At 40.1% G+C, this 19,148-nt stretch overlaps 1 protein-coding gene across 6 annotated transcripts in view; it reads left to right on the forward strand.

Annotated features, from left to right (window-relative positions):
- Positions 1-19,148, forward strand: part of SLC4A8 (solute carrier family 4 member 8) — an 84,201-nt gene that overhangs the window by 5,974 nt on the left and 59,079 nt on the right. For 5 of the 6 annotated variants that reach the window (XM_044941757.2, XM_025284198.3, XM_025284192.3 and 2 more), the window contains exons 2-3: positions 8,934-9,015; positions 10,288-10,299. In XM_044941757.2, the coding sequence (XP_044797692.2) occupies positions 8,934-9,015; positions 10,288-10,299 (94 nt within the window). The remainder of the gene's footprint in view (positions 1-8,933; positions 9,016-10,287; positions 10,300-19,148) is intronic. The other variant, XM_025284193.3, reaches the window with a different exon arrangement.

The following is a 19,148-nucleotide window of genomic DNA, read 5'->3' on the forward strand; positions in this document are numbered from 1 at the left end:
AACAGCTGCATACAACCTTGTGGAACCCCCTTTTCTTACTATCCATTGTCTGCATCCAGTGAGGAAGTCAAATTGAGGGCATTAGAGAGTTGAGGATCTCTGGGTCAGATTCAGTGATGGTGTCTACAAGGGGTCAGAATTCATGAGCTTTCTGGATAAAAAGGAAGTCGAGAGTGAAGACATGGAGAACTATATTGGAACTCTGGTCAGTAAAGGCAGTGTGAAGTACAAGGGCTTAAGAAGGTAACAATGTGACAATCTTGAACTGTTTTCACTGTGGACATTAATCCATGATTAGGTGACCTGAGCTCTAAAATGACCAGGTTCTTTGCTTTTGGCGATGTTAGTGTATGATGCTGATACGTTATAGTATATAATGTTAATACAGGGAGACTCAAGTTGGAGTTCCTCCTGTCTCAGCCCTTGTGAGATCTTACTTAGCCTTGATTTAGGACTGTTGTGAGGGTTGAGATGATATATGTAAAGCCCAATGCTAGGTATGCAGTCAGTGTTCTGTAAATATGTGTTCCCAATATTAATTATAGAAACTCAGCTTGCTGATTAGAAACCCTGAAAGTCACTTCTGTGTTTGATTTAAAAATGGTTGTGTATCAGAACTCAATCAACACTTGACTCTTATTGTTGTCGGGTGGGTGGGGTAGGAGGCTGTTATCTGAAAACATTGGATAAAAGATGAAAGGGGTCTTTGGAGGTGAAAGGGTCTGGGGCTGACTGCAGGAGAGGAAGCAGAGCTGAGTTTGGCAGGACTGCCACCTCTCTGGACCAGAGTGGAGCCACAGGGAGGGGTCAGGGAGAGGCTCAAGGTGGGCTCCACTGCCTGCTACAGCCTTTGTGGTTGCTTCAAGGATCTGGAACCATCATGTAAGACTCAGCCCCGCCTCTGCCTTTTAATTTGTCCATTAACTGTAAGTGAGAAGCTGGTCTGCTACTCAGCTGTAATTCATTCATTTTTCAAGGCTCATAACAATGCTTTCTTTCTCACAACGTGCCTTGCAATTTCAGTGTTTTAATGTGTATTTAACCCTCTTAGTTCTTTTTATCTTACTTAATCCTTCAGGTAGGCACCCACATCAATTGACATTTGTATTGTGAGTCATGATCATGAGTCAGGAAGAGGTACAGAAACCGGGTCGTTTCTCCAGTTCACCTTTCTTTCCCTCCCCTCCTCCTTTCCTTTTTCTCCTAAACTTATACCATGTGATTCTCATGATGCTGATATTTTCTGAGTCACAAGTACCCCTGAGAATCTGGTGAAAGCTATGGAATCTCTCCTAAGAAAAATTCACACTTGCACATAATCCTCTGAAGCCCATTCATAGGAACCCTGGAAATTCATGATTAAGAAATCCTCGCTGCCATAAAGGACAGTGTCAGCTGTCCATGCTAATCAAATGGTGAGGAATCCGCAAGAAGCACAGACAACTGAGACTTAATGTTCTTTTATTTTCATGTTTTATGATTTTAAGCAAAGCTTAATATGTTTGAAATTTATCCAACATTTTAAGGATATTCCAAAGTAGAGAGACTTGAAAAATGAATCATCGTGTATCCCATGACCTGGCTTCAACAATGAACAGACAGCCTATCTTATTTCATCTATGTCTCTACCCAGTCTCCAAATCCCAGACACTGTATCTCATCAGTGTATCTCAACACTGTATTTCATCAGTAAAAACTTAAGTATGTATTACTAAAGATTAAGGACCCTTTTTCTTCTTTTATGGCATGACCACCGTATCAGAATACGGGCATATCTTGGAGATACTGCTGGTTCAATTCCAGACCACCACAATAAAGTGACTAGTGTAAAGCAAGTTGCACAAATTTTCTGGTTTCTCAGTGCATATAAAAGCTATGTTTATATTCTCCTGTAATCTCTAAGTGTGCAATAGCATTATATCTAAAAAATGTACATACCTTAATTAAAAAATACTTTATTGCTGAAAAATGCTATCCGTCATCTGAGCCTTTAGCAAGTCATAATGTTTTTGCTGGCGGAGAGTCTTGCCTTGATGTGGATGGCTGCTTATGGGTCAGGGCAGTGCTTGCTGAAGGTTAGGATGACTGTTGCAGTTACTTAAAATAAGACAACAGTGAAGTTTGCCGCATCCGTTGATTCTTCCTTCCAAGAACAGTTTCTCTGTAGCATGCAGTGCAGTTTGATAGCATTTTACCCACAGTAGAACTTTCAGAATTGGAGCCAGTCCTCTCAAGCCCTGCTACTGCTTTATCAACTAAGTTTATGTAATATTCTAAATTCTTTGTTGTCATTTCAACAGCATCTTCCCAGCATCTTTATCAGGAGTAGATTCCATCTCAAGAAGCCACTTTCTTTGCTAATTCATAAGAAGCAACTCCTTATCTGTTCAATTTCATTGTGTAGTTCTATCAATCCAGTCCCATCTTCAGGCTCCACTTCTGATTCTAGTTTTCTTGCTATTTCCACCACATCTGCAGTTACTTCCTCCTCTGAGGTCTTAAACTCCTCAAGGCTTCATCCATGAGGGTTGGGATTAACTTCCTCCAAACTCCTGTTCATATTGATATTTTGACCTCTTCCCATGAATGGCACCCCACTCCAGTACTCTTGCCTGGAAAATCCCATGGACGGAGGAGCCTGGTGGGCTGCAGTCCATGGGTCGCTAAGAGTCGGACACGACTGAGCGACTTCACTTTCACTTTTCACTTTCATGCATTGGAGAAGGAAATGGCAACCCACTCCAGTGTTCTTGCCTGGAGAATCCCAGGGACGGGGGAGCCTGGTGGGCTGCCGTCTATGGGGTCACACAGAGTCGGACACCACTGAAGCGACTTAGCATGAATCATGAATGTTCTTAATGGCATCTAGGATGATGACTCTGTTCCAGAAGATTTTCAATTTACTTTAACCCATCAGAGAAATCACTCTCCATAGGCACTACAAACATTATGAAATGTATTCTTAAATAATATGACTTGAAAATTGGAATGACTCCTTGATCCATTGGCTACAGAATGGGTGTTGTATTGTTAGCAGGCATGAAAGCAACATGCCATTGTACATTTTTGTTGGAGCTCTTGGGTGACCAAGGGCATTGTCAGTGAGCAGTAATATTTTGAAAGGAATCTTTTTTCCTGAGCAATAGATCTCAGCAGTGCTTGGCTGATGGTGTTTGACAGTAGTTCTGTTTTCTTTGGTAAGACACAGAAGATGCATGAACATTTATTCAGTGACTTTAGACTGTGATTAACTAAGCTAAATTAAAGTAGCAAGCAAGTTGATTTTCAACCTGAATTTTTCAGCTGATTGACCTTGCTCTATACAGTTTGCTTTTACAGTCTTAGAGTCAAGAAATCAATCACCCCTCCCTCCCCCACTTCCTCCAGATTCTGTGTTCTGTGCTGTGTCAGATGTCTGTGGACAGTATTAAGCATTATAATTAGTTGGCCCCTGTCCTCTGGATATTACAAAACTGTGGGGAAGCCAACATGAAAAATTATTCATATATATGTATATAGGTGTACATATATGTGAAGTTTTATGAGGAAACATATGATGATATAAGAAAGTTTGGAAAACTAACAAATATTCATTCATCAAAATATATTGGATACTGTAATTAAAAAGACACACGTACCCCAATATTCATTGCAGCACTATTTACAATAGTTAGGACATGGAAGCAACTTAGATGTCCATTGACAGATGAGTAGATAAAGAAGTTGTGGTACATATATATGGTGGGATATTACTTAGCCATAAAAAGGAACCCACTTGAGTCAGTTCTAGTGGATAAACCTAAAGCCTGTTGTACACAGTGAAGTAAGTCAGAAAGAGGAAAATGAATATTGTACAATTAACACATATTATGCAATCTAGAAAAATGGTACTGATGAGCCTATTTGCAGGGCAGGAATAGAGATGCAGACATGGAGAACAGACTTGTGAACACAGTGGGGGCAGGAGAGAGAGGGTGGGATGAACTGAGAGAGGAGCAGTGAAACATATACATTACCATATGTAAAATAGATGGCTAATGAGAAGTTGCTGTATAACACACAGAGCCCAACCTGGTACTTTATAACAACTTAGAGGGGTGGAATGGGGTAGGGGGTGGGAGGGAGGTTCAAGAGAGAGGGGATGTATGTATGCTTACAGCTATTCATGTTGTATGGCAGAAACCAGCACAACATTGTACAGCAAGTATCCTCCAATTAAAAATAAATTTAAAAAAGGTATTGGTTACTTACCGCATACTGGACATGGTACTAGGTGCTAGGTACGTGGTGGTCAACAAAAGACACAGTACCCACCCTCTTGGAACTTACAGGAGTGCAGGCTACTTACAGTGGTAACTCCTGTGTTAGGCTCTGGGAGAATAAAAAGATGAAAATACATGGCTCCTGCTATCAGGAAATTCACAAATAATAAGTAAGTCTAGAATAAAGATGAGTTTTTTCCACCAAGAAGTTATTCTTCAGAAAGGACTTGACTTTTTATGAGCGCCTTTACCACTTAGGTGGAAATGAAACTGACATGCTCTGGAAAATTGACTCAAAGCATCTATGATATTGAGGAAGACATTGATGTTAAAGATGTATTGAGGGTTGTGAATAACATTAGTTTATAAAATGTGAGAAAAATAGTGTTTCTAAGTTAACTTATTTTATATATCTATGTAATTGCTCAATTTTATTGGTAAATATTTCAGTATGAGTACTAAAAGATTAAGATTCTGTAAAAAAATAACCATAGTGCCACCTAAAAGAGAAAATAACAATTTGCTAAAATAACTCTTTGCAACCCTGTGAACTGTATAGACTATAGTCTGCCAGGCTCCTCTGTCCATGGGATTCTCCAGGCAAGAATACTGGAGTGGGTTGCCATTTCCTTCTCCAGGGGATCTTCCCGACCCAGGGATGGAACCCAGGTCTCTTGCATTGTAGGAAGATTCTTTACTGTCTGAACCACCAGGGAAGTCCCAAAAGGTAAAGATTCTTTAAAAAATAAGCATAGTACCACCTAAAGAGAAAATAACAATTTCTTTAATGTCATGAAAGAAAAACTTCCAGTTGTCTCAAATGTCATATTCTTAAAAATTATTTTATCAATAACTAAAAAATTATTTTCATTAGTTTGTTTAAATCAAGATTCAAATTAAGTCCACACATTGAGATTGGTTTGTTGTCTCTTTTGACCTATTGGTTTTAGGTTCCTCTGTCTCTGTCTCTCTGTCTTTTTGCAATTATTTATTTAAAAAAAGATGGTGGGGAGAGGATTTATCCTATAGCTTTAGAGTTTCCCACAGTCTGGATTTTGCTGATTATATTCCTGTGGTGTTGTTTTTCCATGGAACTGTGTTTCTTTGTATTTTCGGGAAATTGGTGTCTGGGCTTAGAGTCTTGATCAGATTCAGGGACAATTTATTTGGTAAGATTACCTCATGGGTGGTGATAAGGTCTCCCATTAGGAGGCATAGTGTCTGGTTGTCTCTTTTTTTGTGGTGTTAGTGGCCTTGAAAATCAATGCAGTCCATTAGGGATTGTAAAATGGCAATGTCCTAATACTAACATTCTTTTTTCATTTATTCTTTTCTACAATAGGAAACTTCTCTCATCTACTCGATGGTATCACTGTAAGGTACAATTTATATAGGAAAGCCAGGATGAATTTTCACCAGTTTGCAAAATAATGAATTGGTTTGCTAGTATTGGGACTTCCCTCATGGCTCAGCTGGTAAAGAATCTGCCTGCAATGCAGGAGACCTGGGTTCGATCCCTAGGTTGGGAGGATCCCCTGGAGAAGGAAACGGCTATCCTCTCCAGTATTCTGACCTGGAGAATTCCATGGACTGCATAGTCCATGGGGTCTCAAAGAGTCGGACATGACTGAGCGACTTTCACTCACTAGTATTGCGCTTCCCTGGTGGCTCAGATGATAAAAGAGTCTGCCTGCAGTGCAGGAGACCTGGGTTGGATCCCTGGGTCGGGAAGATTCCCTGGAGAAGGGAACGGCAACCCACTCCATTATTCTTGCCTGGAGAGTCTCTTGGACAGAGAAGCCTGGCGGGCTACAGTCCATGGTGTCGCAAAGAGTCAGACACGAATGAGTGACTAACACTTTCACTTCACTTTTTCACTTGCTAGTATTATTCTCCAATGTTGACCAGTTAAATAATTTTTAAAGTGACATGGTGAACTCATGGATTCAAATGTATTTGATGTTTTCAGTCTGTCACAGTTATCACCTTTCCTGATGCTCAGATTGCCCTGTGTTAGAAAGGGCCCTCTCTAAGTTGGACCTTGAGTCCTTTTGACATACCTAGTTGTCTTTGAGTGCCTTTTAGCAGAAAATGATATTTTAAGAGACCACAGTCTAGGTGCTAATGATACTTCTTGCTACCGACTGATAATTTTTTCTAGACATTTTGTCTGGAAAGAGCTAGGAAATATAAATTTATAAATTTTAAAATATTTAAAGTTATAAATATGTCATATATATATTCTTGTTGATACTTCCAATTCAAATTCAGGACTATATAGTTTTTACTTAACTTCTGCCTTACAACTGTATCTCCTTTCACCCCTGCTGAGAACCCCAGGTCTCAGTCACACTGAGAGTGCCAGCGTAAGTTCATGTAATCATTTACTGTATTTCACAGCACAGAACAGTCTCTGAAAAATAACACAACACTGTAACCAACAATATGACAACTAAAAAGCAGTTTCAGATCTTTTCAAATTCTTTTTGTCCTTAGGGCATGTGTCACTAAGGATGTTCAGTGAGTTAATTATGTTTTAAATTTATTTGGAATAATTTCTCTTAGAATAGTTATGTGATCGATTTGGCATTTATTTTCATTTTCTGGGAATTGTTTTTTAAAATTTTGATTTTTTTAATAAATTAATTTTGTTTTAAAATTTTCAATATAAGTCATCTTCGAAGAAGTTTAGTCTTTCTATCCTTGCATCTACCCCGTTGCCTCCCTCCTCTGTAGGTAACTACTTAAAAATATCCCTTATGGCTTGTTCTTCCTTTATATGTTTTTAAGTATAAGCAGATATTTTTTTCCAACACCCTTTCTTAGCTAAAAGTTAGCAAATTAAATAGTTTTCTCCACCTTTCTTTTTATTTTTTAAAACATAGGGGGCATCGATGATAACTATAAAATAGTAAAATTGAACCTAAAGCTGGAATGTTGAGCAGGATGGAAGGATGGTGAGGATTTGGCGTGCTGGAGAGTTGGGGAAGAGCCTGTTAGATGACCAGATAGTGTGAGCAAATGCGTGAAGATGGGAATGTGTGTGCTGTCCATGGGGTCAGAGAGCCTGGCTGGAGTTGCATGTTTGGTAGAAGAAATTGATTGGCAGGGAAATTAGCTATGATATTTTTTGAAATAATTCCGGATCTGGTGAGGGTCTTGATAAGGTGTAGATGCCATTACATTTATTCTTTTAAGAAAGATTTGCTGAGCACTTCCTATGCGAAAAATCCATCGGGTGTTGGGGAAACCATGGTGAGGAAGACAGATATGGTCCCTCCCTAAGGAGCAGAGAGATTTCATTTCTAAGGAGAAATACAGTGTTCTTTGGGGGCATATAAATGGAGGGTAGTCAGGAAAGGCTTCTAAGGAAGTACTTTTAGGCTGGGATTGGGATGATGAATAAGTGTTAGCTGCTGGTGGTGGAGGTGGGCACAGCAGGGAGAGGGCGATAGTTCTAGGCTGAGGGAACAGTGCTCAGGGAAGAATATGAGTGTGATTCCAGAACTGAAAACAATGTCCACTCTGACTGAAAGGGCGGGAGAGTGGGCGATAGAGAGGATGAGAGTGGGAAGTGGACCTGAGAGAATTGCAAAGGAGGACTTGGTAAGAAAAGGGAACTGTTTCCTGGAAGGTATACGATGGGTACTCAATACATGGAATGGATGAATAAGTTAGAAATTTCAAACGTGGGCTAAGAAATCATGGAGCCATGGAGCCATGGGTAGGAGTAAGTATATGAGCACAGGATGTTAGTTTGGAAGGAAGAGTCATTGGGTTTTAGACACATGGGTCTTGAGGCATGGCATCCCAGTGGCTTGTCAAATACTGAGCCTCATAGCTTCAGTATGCTGTTGAAATTGCAAGACTCAAGCATGGGAAACAAACCTTGGGAATTATGGTTGCAGGAAGGAGATGAACCTTAGAATGGGGCAGAGGAGCAGGATGGAGTATTTCAAGGACAGAGTGGTAAATAGGCTTCATGCTGCAGAGAGGTCAAGGAGACCAACACTTTCTTTTTGGCCATGCCATGCAGCTTGTGGGATGTTAGTTCCCCAACCAGGGATTGAACCTAGGTCCTTGGCAGTGAGAGTATAGAGTCCTAACCAGTGGACCACCAGGGAATCCCCTCAAAGAGACCAGCTTATACCAAATGAGGCAATGTGGTTGACACCACTTGCAAAATTCCAATACATTGTCCAGACTTATGGGTAGAGTATGGAGGTGGAAAAGACATGGGATCCATAGTTACAAGACCTCGGCTCAATCCTGCTGCTGCTGCTGCTGCTGCTAAGTTGCTTCAGTCGTATCCGACTCTGTGCGACCCCATAGACGGTAGCTCACCAGGCTTCCCCGTCCCTGGGATTCTCCAGGCAAGAACACTGGAGTGGGTCGGCTCAATCCTACTTCTGCCTTTTACCATGTTTCTGACCTTGGGCAATAATTGCTTAAAGTTTTCCAAGACTCAGGCTATTTATTTATGAAATGAGAAAGAATGGCTGCCATGTTTGCCTCTCAGAGTTATTGTGAGGTTCAAATGGAAAATATCTGTAAACCACTGGGTTTTCCCCTTCAGTGTTGCATAAAGGGTAAGGCACACACACAGTACTTGAATGAAAGTTTGAACGAATGTATGAGTGTTACTGTGGCTACTAATTTATGTTTCAACAGAGACCAGATGAAGAAGCTGTGGTGGATCAGGGTGGGACCAGCACAATTCTCAACATCCACTATGAGAAGGAAGAGTTAGAAGGTAAGCCCTGCTGTTACATGTACTGAGGGAAATCAGTGAGAGGCGGCCTGGTGGGGGAGGAGCAGCTTTGCTGTCAGGAGACCTGGGCTAGAGTCCTAACTCTGGCTCACTAGCTATGAGACCCTGGGGGAAAATCACTTCATTTCCCTTAGCCTCAATTTCCTCATCTCTTAAACAAAAGTAGACGTAATACTACCTGTCTTACTGTTAGAATCTAGTAGACAGCTAGTGAGACAGTGCTTTGAGTAAAGTCCGATGTAAGTATTAATAAATGACCTATTCCTTGAGAATGCGAAGCACTCAGATCAGCTTATCGATTCTTGATGATTGCTTAGAGTCATTAAGCAAAAATTACAGATCTGTGTAAAATACAAACACAAATCTATACAAAATAAAATACAAATAGTTTTAAAAACTCAGTTTAAACATAAAACCTTATTTTTATCCCATTTGTAATGTTTGCTTTTCCCCTTAAAACCCATTTCTGTCTGGTGTTTTCAATCTAAACAAGAAAAGGGAAAACACACACACACCTGTGGCATATTTGCTGAGGGTCCACAGCACAGAATTGTATAAAAATCCACTGAAGTGGAAGGGAAGGAAGAGGCATTTTAATTGACCTGCTCTGTCCATCTGTCTCTCTGTCGAGGCTCTTCTCCCCTCCCCACCCCCGTCTCCCCACATGACCAGCATGTGCTGTCCTTCTGCTTTTTCCTGCAGAGCCTAGTGTCCTGATAGTGCTGGTGATGCTCAGTGTTATTAAAGAAAGGCTTGTGTCCTCGATAACTTTAACACGAACCCACATTTGGCTCAGAAGCCTTTGTGAAATCTCTATAGCATCTCCTGCAACGTTGAAGGCTATGATACAGCAACTTTCTAATGATTGAGACAGCATGTGAAATGTTCTCTCTGTACTGCTTGTTCCTGTGCTGGGTTTTTTTTTTTTTTTTTTTCATCAAAGTTGTACAATCCCCAGAGAAAACTTGTCCTTTGGTTGGGAGAGTCAAAGCTGTAGAGGCTGACTCAGCCTCTGGGTCTGTTACCATGAGAATTTATGTGGGTGGCTCAGTGGAGGTCAATGGTATTTGGATGTATCAAGATCAAGCTTCCCAAGTTATTTTGACCAGATGGAAGAGGAGCCAGTGTGGCTTTCAGCAGTTGGAAGAAAGAGCAAGAAAGAAGGGTGTGGAGGTGGGAGGTGAACATTTGTTGAATACCCCTTGTGTGATAAGCATTTGATTAGGCACTTCTTTGTCTTTTTAATCTTCACAGCAATCAAGGCAGGTAGGTATCATACCTATTTTACATGGTGGGGAAACTTCTCAGGATCTAAGCAGGTAAGACTGGGATGGAATTCTGCTCTTTCCACTCTATCATACTACCTGCAAATGAGGACCTACCCAGAGTTAACCACCCAACCTCAAAATCTTGCTCCATCATGTGGACATTTTTATGTATTGCCACACCCCTTCTGCCTTGTTAATCCTGTTACCTCTCTATCCGCTCACTGTAGTTGGGAGTACTGTTACTTTTCGTTTAGTTGTCTGAGCCCACTAGACCTTTGCCCTCAGCCAGAAGTTAACCATTTATGAACACTCTTCTCTACTTGGGAGTAGAATAATTAGCTTGTACAAACTCTCTTGGGTCCCAAGGACTGAGTTCCATCACAGAGATGAGCTGAGTAGCTGCCAGTAGGAGCATCTGCTCAAGATGACGTCATCTATTCCTTACGCAGTCTCCACATGTTCCTGTAAAAGAAGGCCATGTGTGATGATGGCATTGCTAGCGGATAGTGTACAAGGAAACAGTCGTTTACACAGAGACCGTTTTGAAAACTAGAATCTTATTTATGTTGGCACTTAAGAAAAAAGCACTACAGGCAAATGGAGGACAAATAGCGCCCACTCCTCAGGCCTGATATGGTTCTTGAGTAGCTCTGGAGAGGAGAACAGGAAGTTGTAATGTGCTGTAGGATTGACCATACTGTGGTCTCCCAGGGCATCCCAGCTCAGTGAGGCTGTGCTCAGGCAGGTGCTGTCTCTAGAAGACATGGAATAAAATCAGTCCCACTCTGATGGAAGACAAGTAAACTGTTCTAATTGTATTCAGTTCTCTATGAATGCCATGCTACAAGGTTCTGTGGCTGCAGATAAATCTCTGGGTCTCCTTCCCCTTTGTTCTACACCCTTGACACCACCTAACATAAACCATGTTCAGAACTACTGAGATGTAATCTCTGGACATTGTTAGAGACTTTTGTAAATGTGAGGGTTGTTTTTTCTTTTTTTGCATAAATTAACTCCATCAGCAGGAGAAGATGCTCTAAACCATTTCATTGTGTGTGTGCTCAGTTGTGTCCAACTCTTTGCGACCCTATGGACTGTAGCCCCCCAGACTCCTCTGTCCATGGACTATTCCTGAAAAGAATACTGGAGTGGGTTGCCATTTCTTCCTCCAGGGGATCTTCCTGACCCAGGGATGGAACTCATATCTCTTGTGTCTCCTGCATTGGCAGGAAGATTTTTTTTTTTTTTAACCACTGTGCCACCTGGGAAGCCTTTGCTTTATATATATATATATATATATATATATATATATATATATTTGAAGAGTCAAAAGCAAACATTAGGACAAATTTCCAAAGAGAAACTCAAAAAGAGCAATAGTGCATGATTTCTTCAGTGGACTCTCCCAGTCCCAGAGGAGCATAGAGCAGTGGCTTTATTTAGAGGGAATGGCTTTTTCCATCTTTTCTGGCAGATCATTATTCCTGATTAGCTACTAGACTAATGAATCCTAGAGTGAGTTTGGTACCTTCTAATAAGTTTTTAAAAGAGGTAAGAGCCATTTGGCCTTAGTTATAGGTTGCAGGGGAAAAGGGGTGGCTTGCAAATGCTCCACATGTTTACTTTCCCTGCCATAATTGACTTTGACTCAACCTGAAGCCCAGGAAGTAGGGCACCCATCAGTGTGTGCGAAGGCGTTCTGTGTTCTGTGTGCATGCTCCATACTCTAGCGTGCTCAGAATGCGTTCAGCTTCCAGAAGTCCAGACTCCATCCGCAGGGTGGGCTCGCTCTGTGATTCCTATCATGCTCTGCAAGATTCAGTTCCAGTTCACTAATGATTGCTCTCTGTATGTGTGTGCATACTTATTTAAAAAGTAAAGTCTACAATTACATCTCCTAGTAAGTTTTATTAAATGAATACTTGTATTTGCACACAGTCCCTAGAGAGTAGGTTTGACAATAACTGGAAGAAAGACTGGGAAAAAAGTGGAATTTGGGTGAGTAAGTACGTAGATGAGGGGGACGAAGACTGTGTGGGTAGGAGAGCAGTTGAGAGGCCAGTTAAGTGACCACAGGATTAGTTTAGGTTTAGTAAAGTCCCTGGGCTGCAGAATCCCATTAGATAGACTGGACTTTGTTGGTGCTGCATTCGTTTCCCAGTGTCCATTTGTTTGTCATCTTTTCTGATTTCACTCAGAATATATGAGTCCCTGTTTCTGAGTCTCCAGCCTGGAAATTGATGTCTGGTTTTCTGATGTTTTGGTTGTTCTTAGCTCTGACCTCTGCTGGGTTTTGTTTTCATTTTTGCCTGTCTCTCTGGTGTTTTCAAAAGCACGTGCTGTGGTTGGCTAATATTTATGGGAACTGATTGGATCAAATATACTACTTAGAGAAGGAAAAGTCTTCCTTAGTAACTCTTTGCAGAAGTCCCTTATATAGGAACTCTTCCTGGATTGAGGTTTCCATTCCTAGGTTGGTTAGGACCTGCTCAATCATCTCATGCCCTGGTGAGTATTTTATCCACTCTAAGCACATTCACTTTGGTTGCATGTTCCTTTTGTGGCCCTTTTCAGATACTGTTATATAAGGAATTCTGAGAGGAAGAAGGTCTGATCTGGGACTTTTTTTTTTTTTTTTGCTTCTTTTAAAAATTTTTTAAATTATGAAAATATGATAACACATTTATAGTAGACTTAGAAAATATAGAACAAGGTTACCTATAGTTCCACTATATATTATAATTATTTTTTTAGTAGATAAATTAAGATTTTTAGTTGGAGTTTCAGTATCAAACTCTCAAAAGTTAATAGAATCAAGATACAGAGAAGTAGAAGGAGAGAGTAGACCTGAAAAGCACTGTGAACCAATTCAACATAATTAAGATTTATACAGTTTCCACACAACAGTAGGATACAAATTCTATTCAAATTCCCATAGACTATAAACTAGGAGAGACTACTGGAACATATCCAGGGACATAAAACCAAGTGCAAAAATTTGATGGCATAAAGGTAATGGAATAATACAGAGTCTGTTCTCTTATCACTGTGGAAGTATGTTAGAGATCAATATCAAAAGATATTTGAAAGTAGTATCCTAACATGAGATACCAGGTCACCATACGTGTTTGCCCCCAACCAGTGGTGATTCCTGCACCCTGGCCAAAGTCAGGCCACAGGGAACTTTCTTCAGTGGAACTCGTGCCAATGGTATCTCAAGGAAAAGGGATAAGTAGGAGCCATTGTTCACTCTCCAGCTTGCTTATGCTTTTACTAATACCTGTGCCCTTATGGCAAGTTCTGTATTGTCAGTTGGAGAAGGGAAAATAACCACAAGCCTTGTTTACAGATGGTTTCAGTTGCTATGCTGGTGTCACCATTCTTGGCAAGTGGAGATGTACTATTCCTCTCATGTCAGAGAGGAACAGAGGAATTTGTAAATTACTTAATATTTTTTTCAATAAAATGTTTATGTTGGAAAAGCAAAAAAAAAAAAAAAAAGAAAATAACCCACATATTTTCAAGTGACTTTTCAAGTCACATTTTCAATGTGACTTTTACCAGAGATCTTTGACTTAGTCATTGAAAGGTTCAATACAGTTAGAAGACTGGAAAAACATCGAGGGTGATTGCAGAGAAGAAAGCATTTTAAAGAGAAATTAATATCAAAATGAGAAATTAACATCAAAGATTGTTTTAAAATACCATGTATTTGGAAATTATATGTCTACTTTTAAATGTTGAGTGTATCTAAGGAGCCATAACAAGGACACAGCAAATATTTGTAATAGAATAAAAATGAAAAGAGAATTTACCAGAATTTGTTGCATGCTGCTGAAGCTGCTCAATACAATCAAATATGATGTGGAGTCCTGAATAAGTTATGAAAATAAATAATGGACACTAGCATAAATTTTTTTGAAATTTGAACAAAATCTATATTTTAGTTAATAATACTGTATCACATGTTAATTTCCTATTTTTTAACAACATAGTATTTCTTTATATTCTCAGAATTGGATAAGCAGTTTCAAGCTTCATTCAAATTTTTTAAAAAAGATCACTAAGATAATAAATTTTCTAGACTTTAAGCAGTGATACTAGATGCCAAAATACTTGGAACTATATCAAAGTTTTGAGTGAATATAAGTTAGAAATCTAGCATTCTATTCATACTAAGTCAAACGAGTGGAATCAAAATGTCATAAATTTTTTAGCTAGGGAAAAATTCCCGAGTTTTCTAAAATATATGTATTATACATACTATATACATATATATACAAAAGATTTTCTATTACATTTGATAAAGGCTTGAGAGAGAACATTATAAAAAGAAGAGATGGAGAACTAGGAAAACAAACTAAATGAAGTGTGGACACTGAATGAATATGAAATAGAAAAAGTAAAACAATCTAGACAAAAATGAAAGATAATCATATAGTCCAGTTGTGTTTTTTTTCTTTTTAAAAATTTATTTATTTTAATTGGAGGCTAATTACTTTACAATATTGTAGTGGTTTTTGCCATACACTGACATGAATCAGCCATGGGTGTACATGAGTCCCCCATCCTGAACCTCCTCCCACCTCCCTCCCCATCCCATCCCTCAGGGTTATCCCAGTGCACCAGCTTTGAGTGCCCTATTTCATGCATTGAACTTGGACTGGTGATCTGTTTCACATATGGTAATGTACATGTTTCAATGCTGTTCTCTCAAATCATCCTACCCTCGCCTTCTCCCACAGAGTCCAAAAGTCTGTTTTTCATATCTGTGTCTCTTTTGCTGTCTCACACATAGGGTCATTGTTACCATCTTTTTAAATTCCATATATATGCGTTAATATACTGTATTGGTGTTTTTCTTTCTGACTTACTTCACTCTGTATAATAGGCTCGTTTCATCCACCTCATTAGAACTGATTCAAGTGCATTCTTTTTAATAGCTGAGTAATATTCCATTGTGTATATGTACCACAGCTTTCTTATCCATTCATCTGCCAATGGACATCTAGGTTGCTTCCATGTCCTGGCTATTGTAAACAGTCCTGCAATGAACTTTGGAGCCTGGTTGTTTTTAAACATGGCTGCTCATTAGAAACGCATCTGGAGCTTTGGAGAAAAAAAGCAATACCTGGGTATTTGTATTCTTCAAAAAATTCCAAGATAATTCTGATATGCATCTGGATTTTAAAAAGTGGTTACAGGTTTTTCTTTTAAATGGTAGTATTAGTGATATAGAATTCTATTATTTTCTGTTGACCAGTCATGATAAAACAGTATTAAGTGAATAATAGTTACATAATCACAATAGTAAAAGATGTTTATCAGTTTTCACAATAGTAAGATAATTATAATTGCAAGTCATAATGGGAACATGATTAACCTAGCAATATAAAATAATTACATACAATTTGAGGGGTTAAGCAGCGTGATGTAAGTGGAAGTGCATGCATGTTTTCATCCACCCAGCCAGTTTATGTCTTTTGGTTGGTGCATTTAATCCATTTATGTTTAAGGTAATTATTAATGTGTGATCCTGTTACCAATTTCTTAATTGTTTTGGGTTTATTTTCTGTAGGTCTTTTCTTTCTCTTGTGTTTCCTGCCTCGAGAAGTTCCTTTAGCATATGTCGTAAAGCTGGTTTGGTGGTGCTGAATTCTCTTCACTTTGCTTGTCTGAAAAGCTTTTGATTTCTCCATCAAATCTGAATGAGAGTCTTGCTGGGTAGAGTATTCTTGGTTGTTAATCATTTTAAATATGTTGTGCCATTCCCTTCTGGCTTGTAGAGTGTCTGTTGAGATATCAGCTGATAGCCTTATGAGAGTTCCCTTGTATGTTTTTTGTCATTTTTCCCTTGTTGCTTTTAATATTTTATCTTTGTTTTAAATTTTTGTCAGTTTTATTACTATGTGTCTTAGGGACTCTTCTCTGCACTTCCTGGACTTGGTTGACTTTTTCTTTCCCATTCAGGGAAGTTTTTAGCTATTACCTCTTCAGATATTTTCTCTGGTCCTTTCTCCCCCTCTCTGCTCTTTCTGCATGCTAAGTCGCTCAGTTGTGTCCAACTCTTTGTGACCTTATAGACTGTAGCCTACCAGGGTCTTCTATCCATGAGGTTCTCCAGGCAAGAATACTAGACTGGGTTGCCATGCCCTCCTCCAGGGGATCTTCCTGACCCAGGGACTGAACCCATGTCTCTTATGTCTCTTGCATTGGCAGGCATGTTCTTTACTACAGTACCACCAGGGAAGCCTGGGACCCCCATAATGTGGGACTTTTTTATTGGCCGATTGATTGATTTTTGGCTGTGCTGTGTGGGCTTTTCTCTGGTAGCGGTGACTAGGGGCTACTCTCTAGCTGCTGTGTGCAGGCTTCTCATTGCAGTGGCTTCTCGTTGCAGAGCATAGGCACAGGCTTTACTAGTTGCAGTTACTGGGCTCTTGAGCATGGACTCAATAGTTGTGGCAATGGATCTAGTTACTCTGAGGCATGCGAGATCTTCCTGACCTAGGATTGAAGCCATGTCCCCTGCATTGGTAGGCAGATTTTTTACCACTGAGCCACCAGGGAGGCCCTACCCTGGGACTTAGAGGAGCTTGCAGATGAGTAGTGGGAGGAAAACTGATAAATACCTAACTGTAATGCAATGCAGAAAATAAGTGCATAAGGGAATGCTAGCCAAGGACTTTGGGGATTTACAGGAAGGAGGCAGCACATCTGATCGAAGGGATCAGCAAAAATACCAAGAAGGAAGGTGCATTTGCAGTGAGTCTTGAAGGAGTGAGCCAAGTCAGTGTCTGGAAGGCACTGGCACATTTTTGAAATAGCAGTTTGGTTTAGGTGGAGACCAGTGTGAGGTGAGGGTGGGAGCATCAGCTGAGGCCATGAGAAGGAGACAGAGTCAAAACCAGGCTGTTCTGTTGTTGGGGTAGATGCAGAAGGTATACATCTCTAGACTTTTTCCCCAAGAACATTTATTCAGTGTGGGCATGTGTGGGATTTCCATTTTGATTTCTCTTGAGCTGATCACTCAGTTCTTTTAGAGAGCTTTCCCTTTCTTTCTCTACTGAATGTATAATTTGTTCTAGAGAAAGAAAAGACTAGAAAGGAGGCTGGGCCCCCTGTGTGCTAGAGCATGAGGGGTCCTGATTGCAGGAGTGAACCAGGATCAGAGCAGTGCTTCAGGAAGGCTTGTTTGTAGGATTGAATCGGTAGGGGAGACAGGAAGGAGGCCCCTACTGTTCTCAAAATGGGAGGAGAAAAGACTTGATCTAATCTGTGGATGGTCATAATCTGTGGGAGGGAGTGCTGAGGGGCAAGGTGGAAATACAAGGTAACACTGAGGTTTCCAGCCTGGAAAGTTGAGAAAATGGTGATGCCATGGACATAAAAATATAAGAAATGAGTATGAGCCTGATTTGAGATGGAGGACAGTGAGTTTGCCTTGGAACATGTTGACTTTCCAGAGATAAACATTTGGGGGTCATTTGTAGATAGAAACTTTGAAATCATGAGAGTAAATATCACTAAAAAGAGAGAAGAAAGGGGCAGAAACCTGGAGAACCATCCTTTGGTGGATTGTGGAAGGGCTGGAGAAGCAGTCAGAGGAGTCCAAGTGAGCCAGGGAAGGCAGTGGCACAGGTGTTGGGGGAGCCCAGACCACCAAGGGGAGGAAGTCATTAGGGATTGGGAGGATGTCTGGAGCCTGGTGGGCTCTCCAGGAAGTCTTTTGAATTGAGAGAGACATAATATGATAGACTTAGTGGTTTAGTGGACTTTAGTGTCCCTAATGAAGGCAGTCAGTGGAGAGCAGCCACATGCAGAGGCTATGGAGCAAGGAGATGGTGAGGAAAGGGAGCTAGATCAATAGACTGTTCTTGAATGTGACCTGATGGAGGAACTTGGAAGAGTAGCACTTCACTGGGAACATTTCTTTTTTAAATTTATTTTTAAAACTTTATTTTTATTGAATGAAAGAATCTTTAAATTCTATAATGCTTTACAGTTTTCAAAACATTCACACACATGATTTCATATAATCCCATAATAACCCTTTTCCCCCTACTCCTATATTGCTTCCCTCCCGACACTCCCACTGGTAACTACTAGTTTGTTATTTATATCTGTGAGTCTGCTTCTTTTTTTTTTGTTTTATTCACTAGTTTGTTGTATTTTTTAGACTCCACATAGAAGTATTGTACAGTATTTGTCTTTCTCTGTCTGACTCATTTCACTTTGCATAATGCTTTCCAGGTTCATCCATGTTGCTGCAAATGGCAAAATGCCATTCTTTTTTATGGCTGAGTATTATTCCATTGTATGTATATACACCATGTCTTCTTTATCCATTCATCATATGATGGACACTTAGGTTGCTTCCATACCTTGGTAATTATAAATAATGCTGCTATGAACTTTAGGACATATGTTTCTTTTCAAATGAATGTTTTGTGGTTTTTTTTTTTAAATATATATATCCAGGAGTAGAATTGTTGGATCATATAGTGGCAGGAACATTTCTTTATTAGGTAAGAGAGACTTGAGAAGCCCAGGGAAGGGATGGATGGAAAGAAGAGAGTGAGGATAACTGATGGAGTGGGACCCAGCAGGATGAGAGGTGATACTCATTAGCCTGTAAGGAGGGGGAACTGGGGGAGGAAAGTGAGCCAGGCTGAGAAGGTGGGAGTTCACAGGACAGAACCTGTCTTTTCAGTACCACATGAAGTGAGGTCACCTGCTCAGAGGGAGGAAGTGTGGGTAAGCTTGTGGATGTGAAGACGGTGACAAAAGCTCCTGTGCTGGAAGATGTGCAGAGGCAGCCCGACATCAAGCGTCAAGCAGCAAAAA

This window comes from Bubalus bubalis, chromosome 4 (genome assembly GCF_019923935.1).
Source record: "Bubalus bubalis isolate 160015118507 breed Murrah chromosome 4, NDDB_SH_1, whole genome shotgun sequence".
NCBI lineage: Eukaryota > Metazoa > Chordata > Mammalia > Artiodactyla > Bovidae > Bubalus > Bubalus bubalis.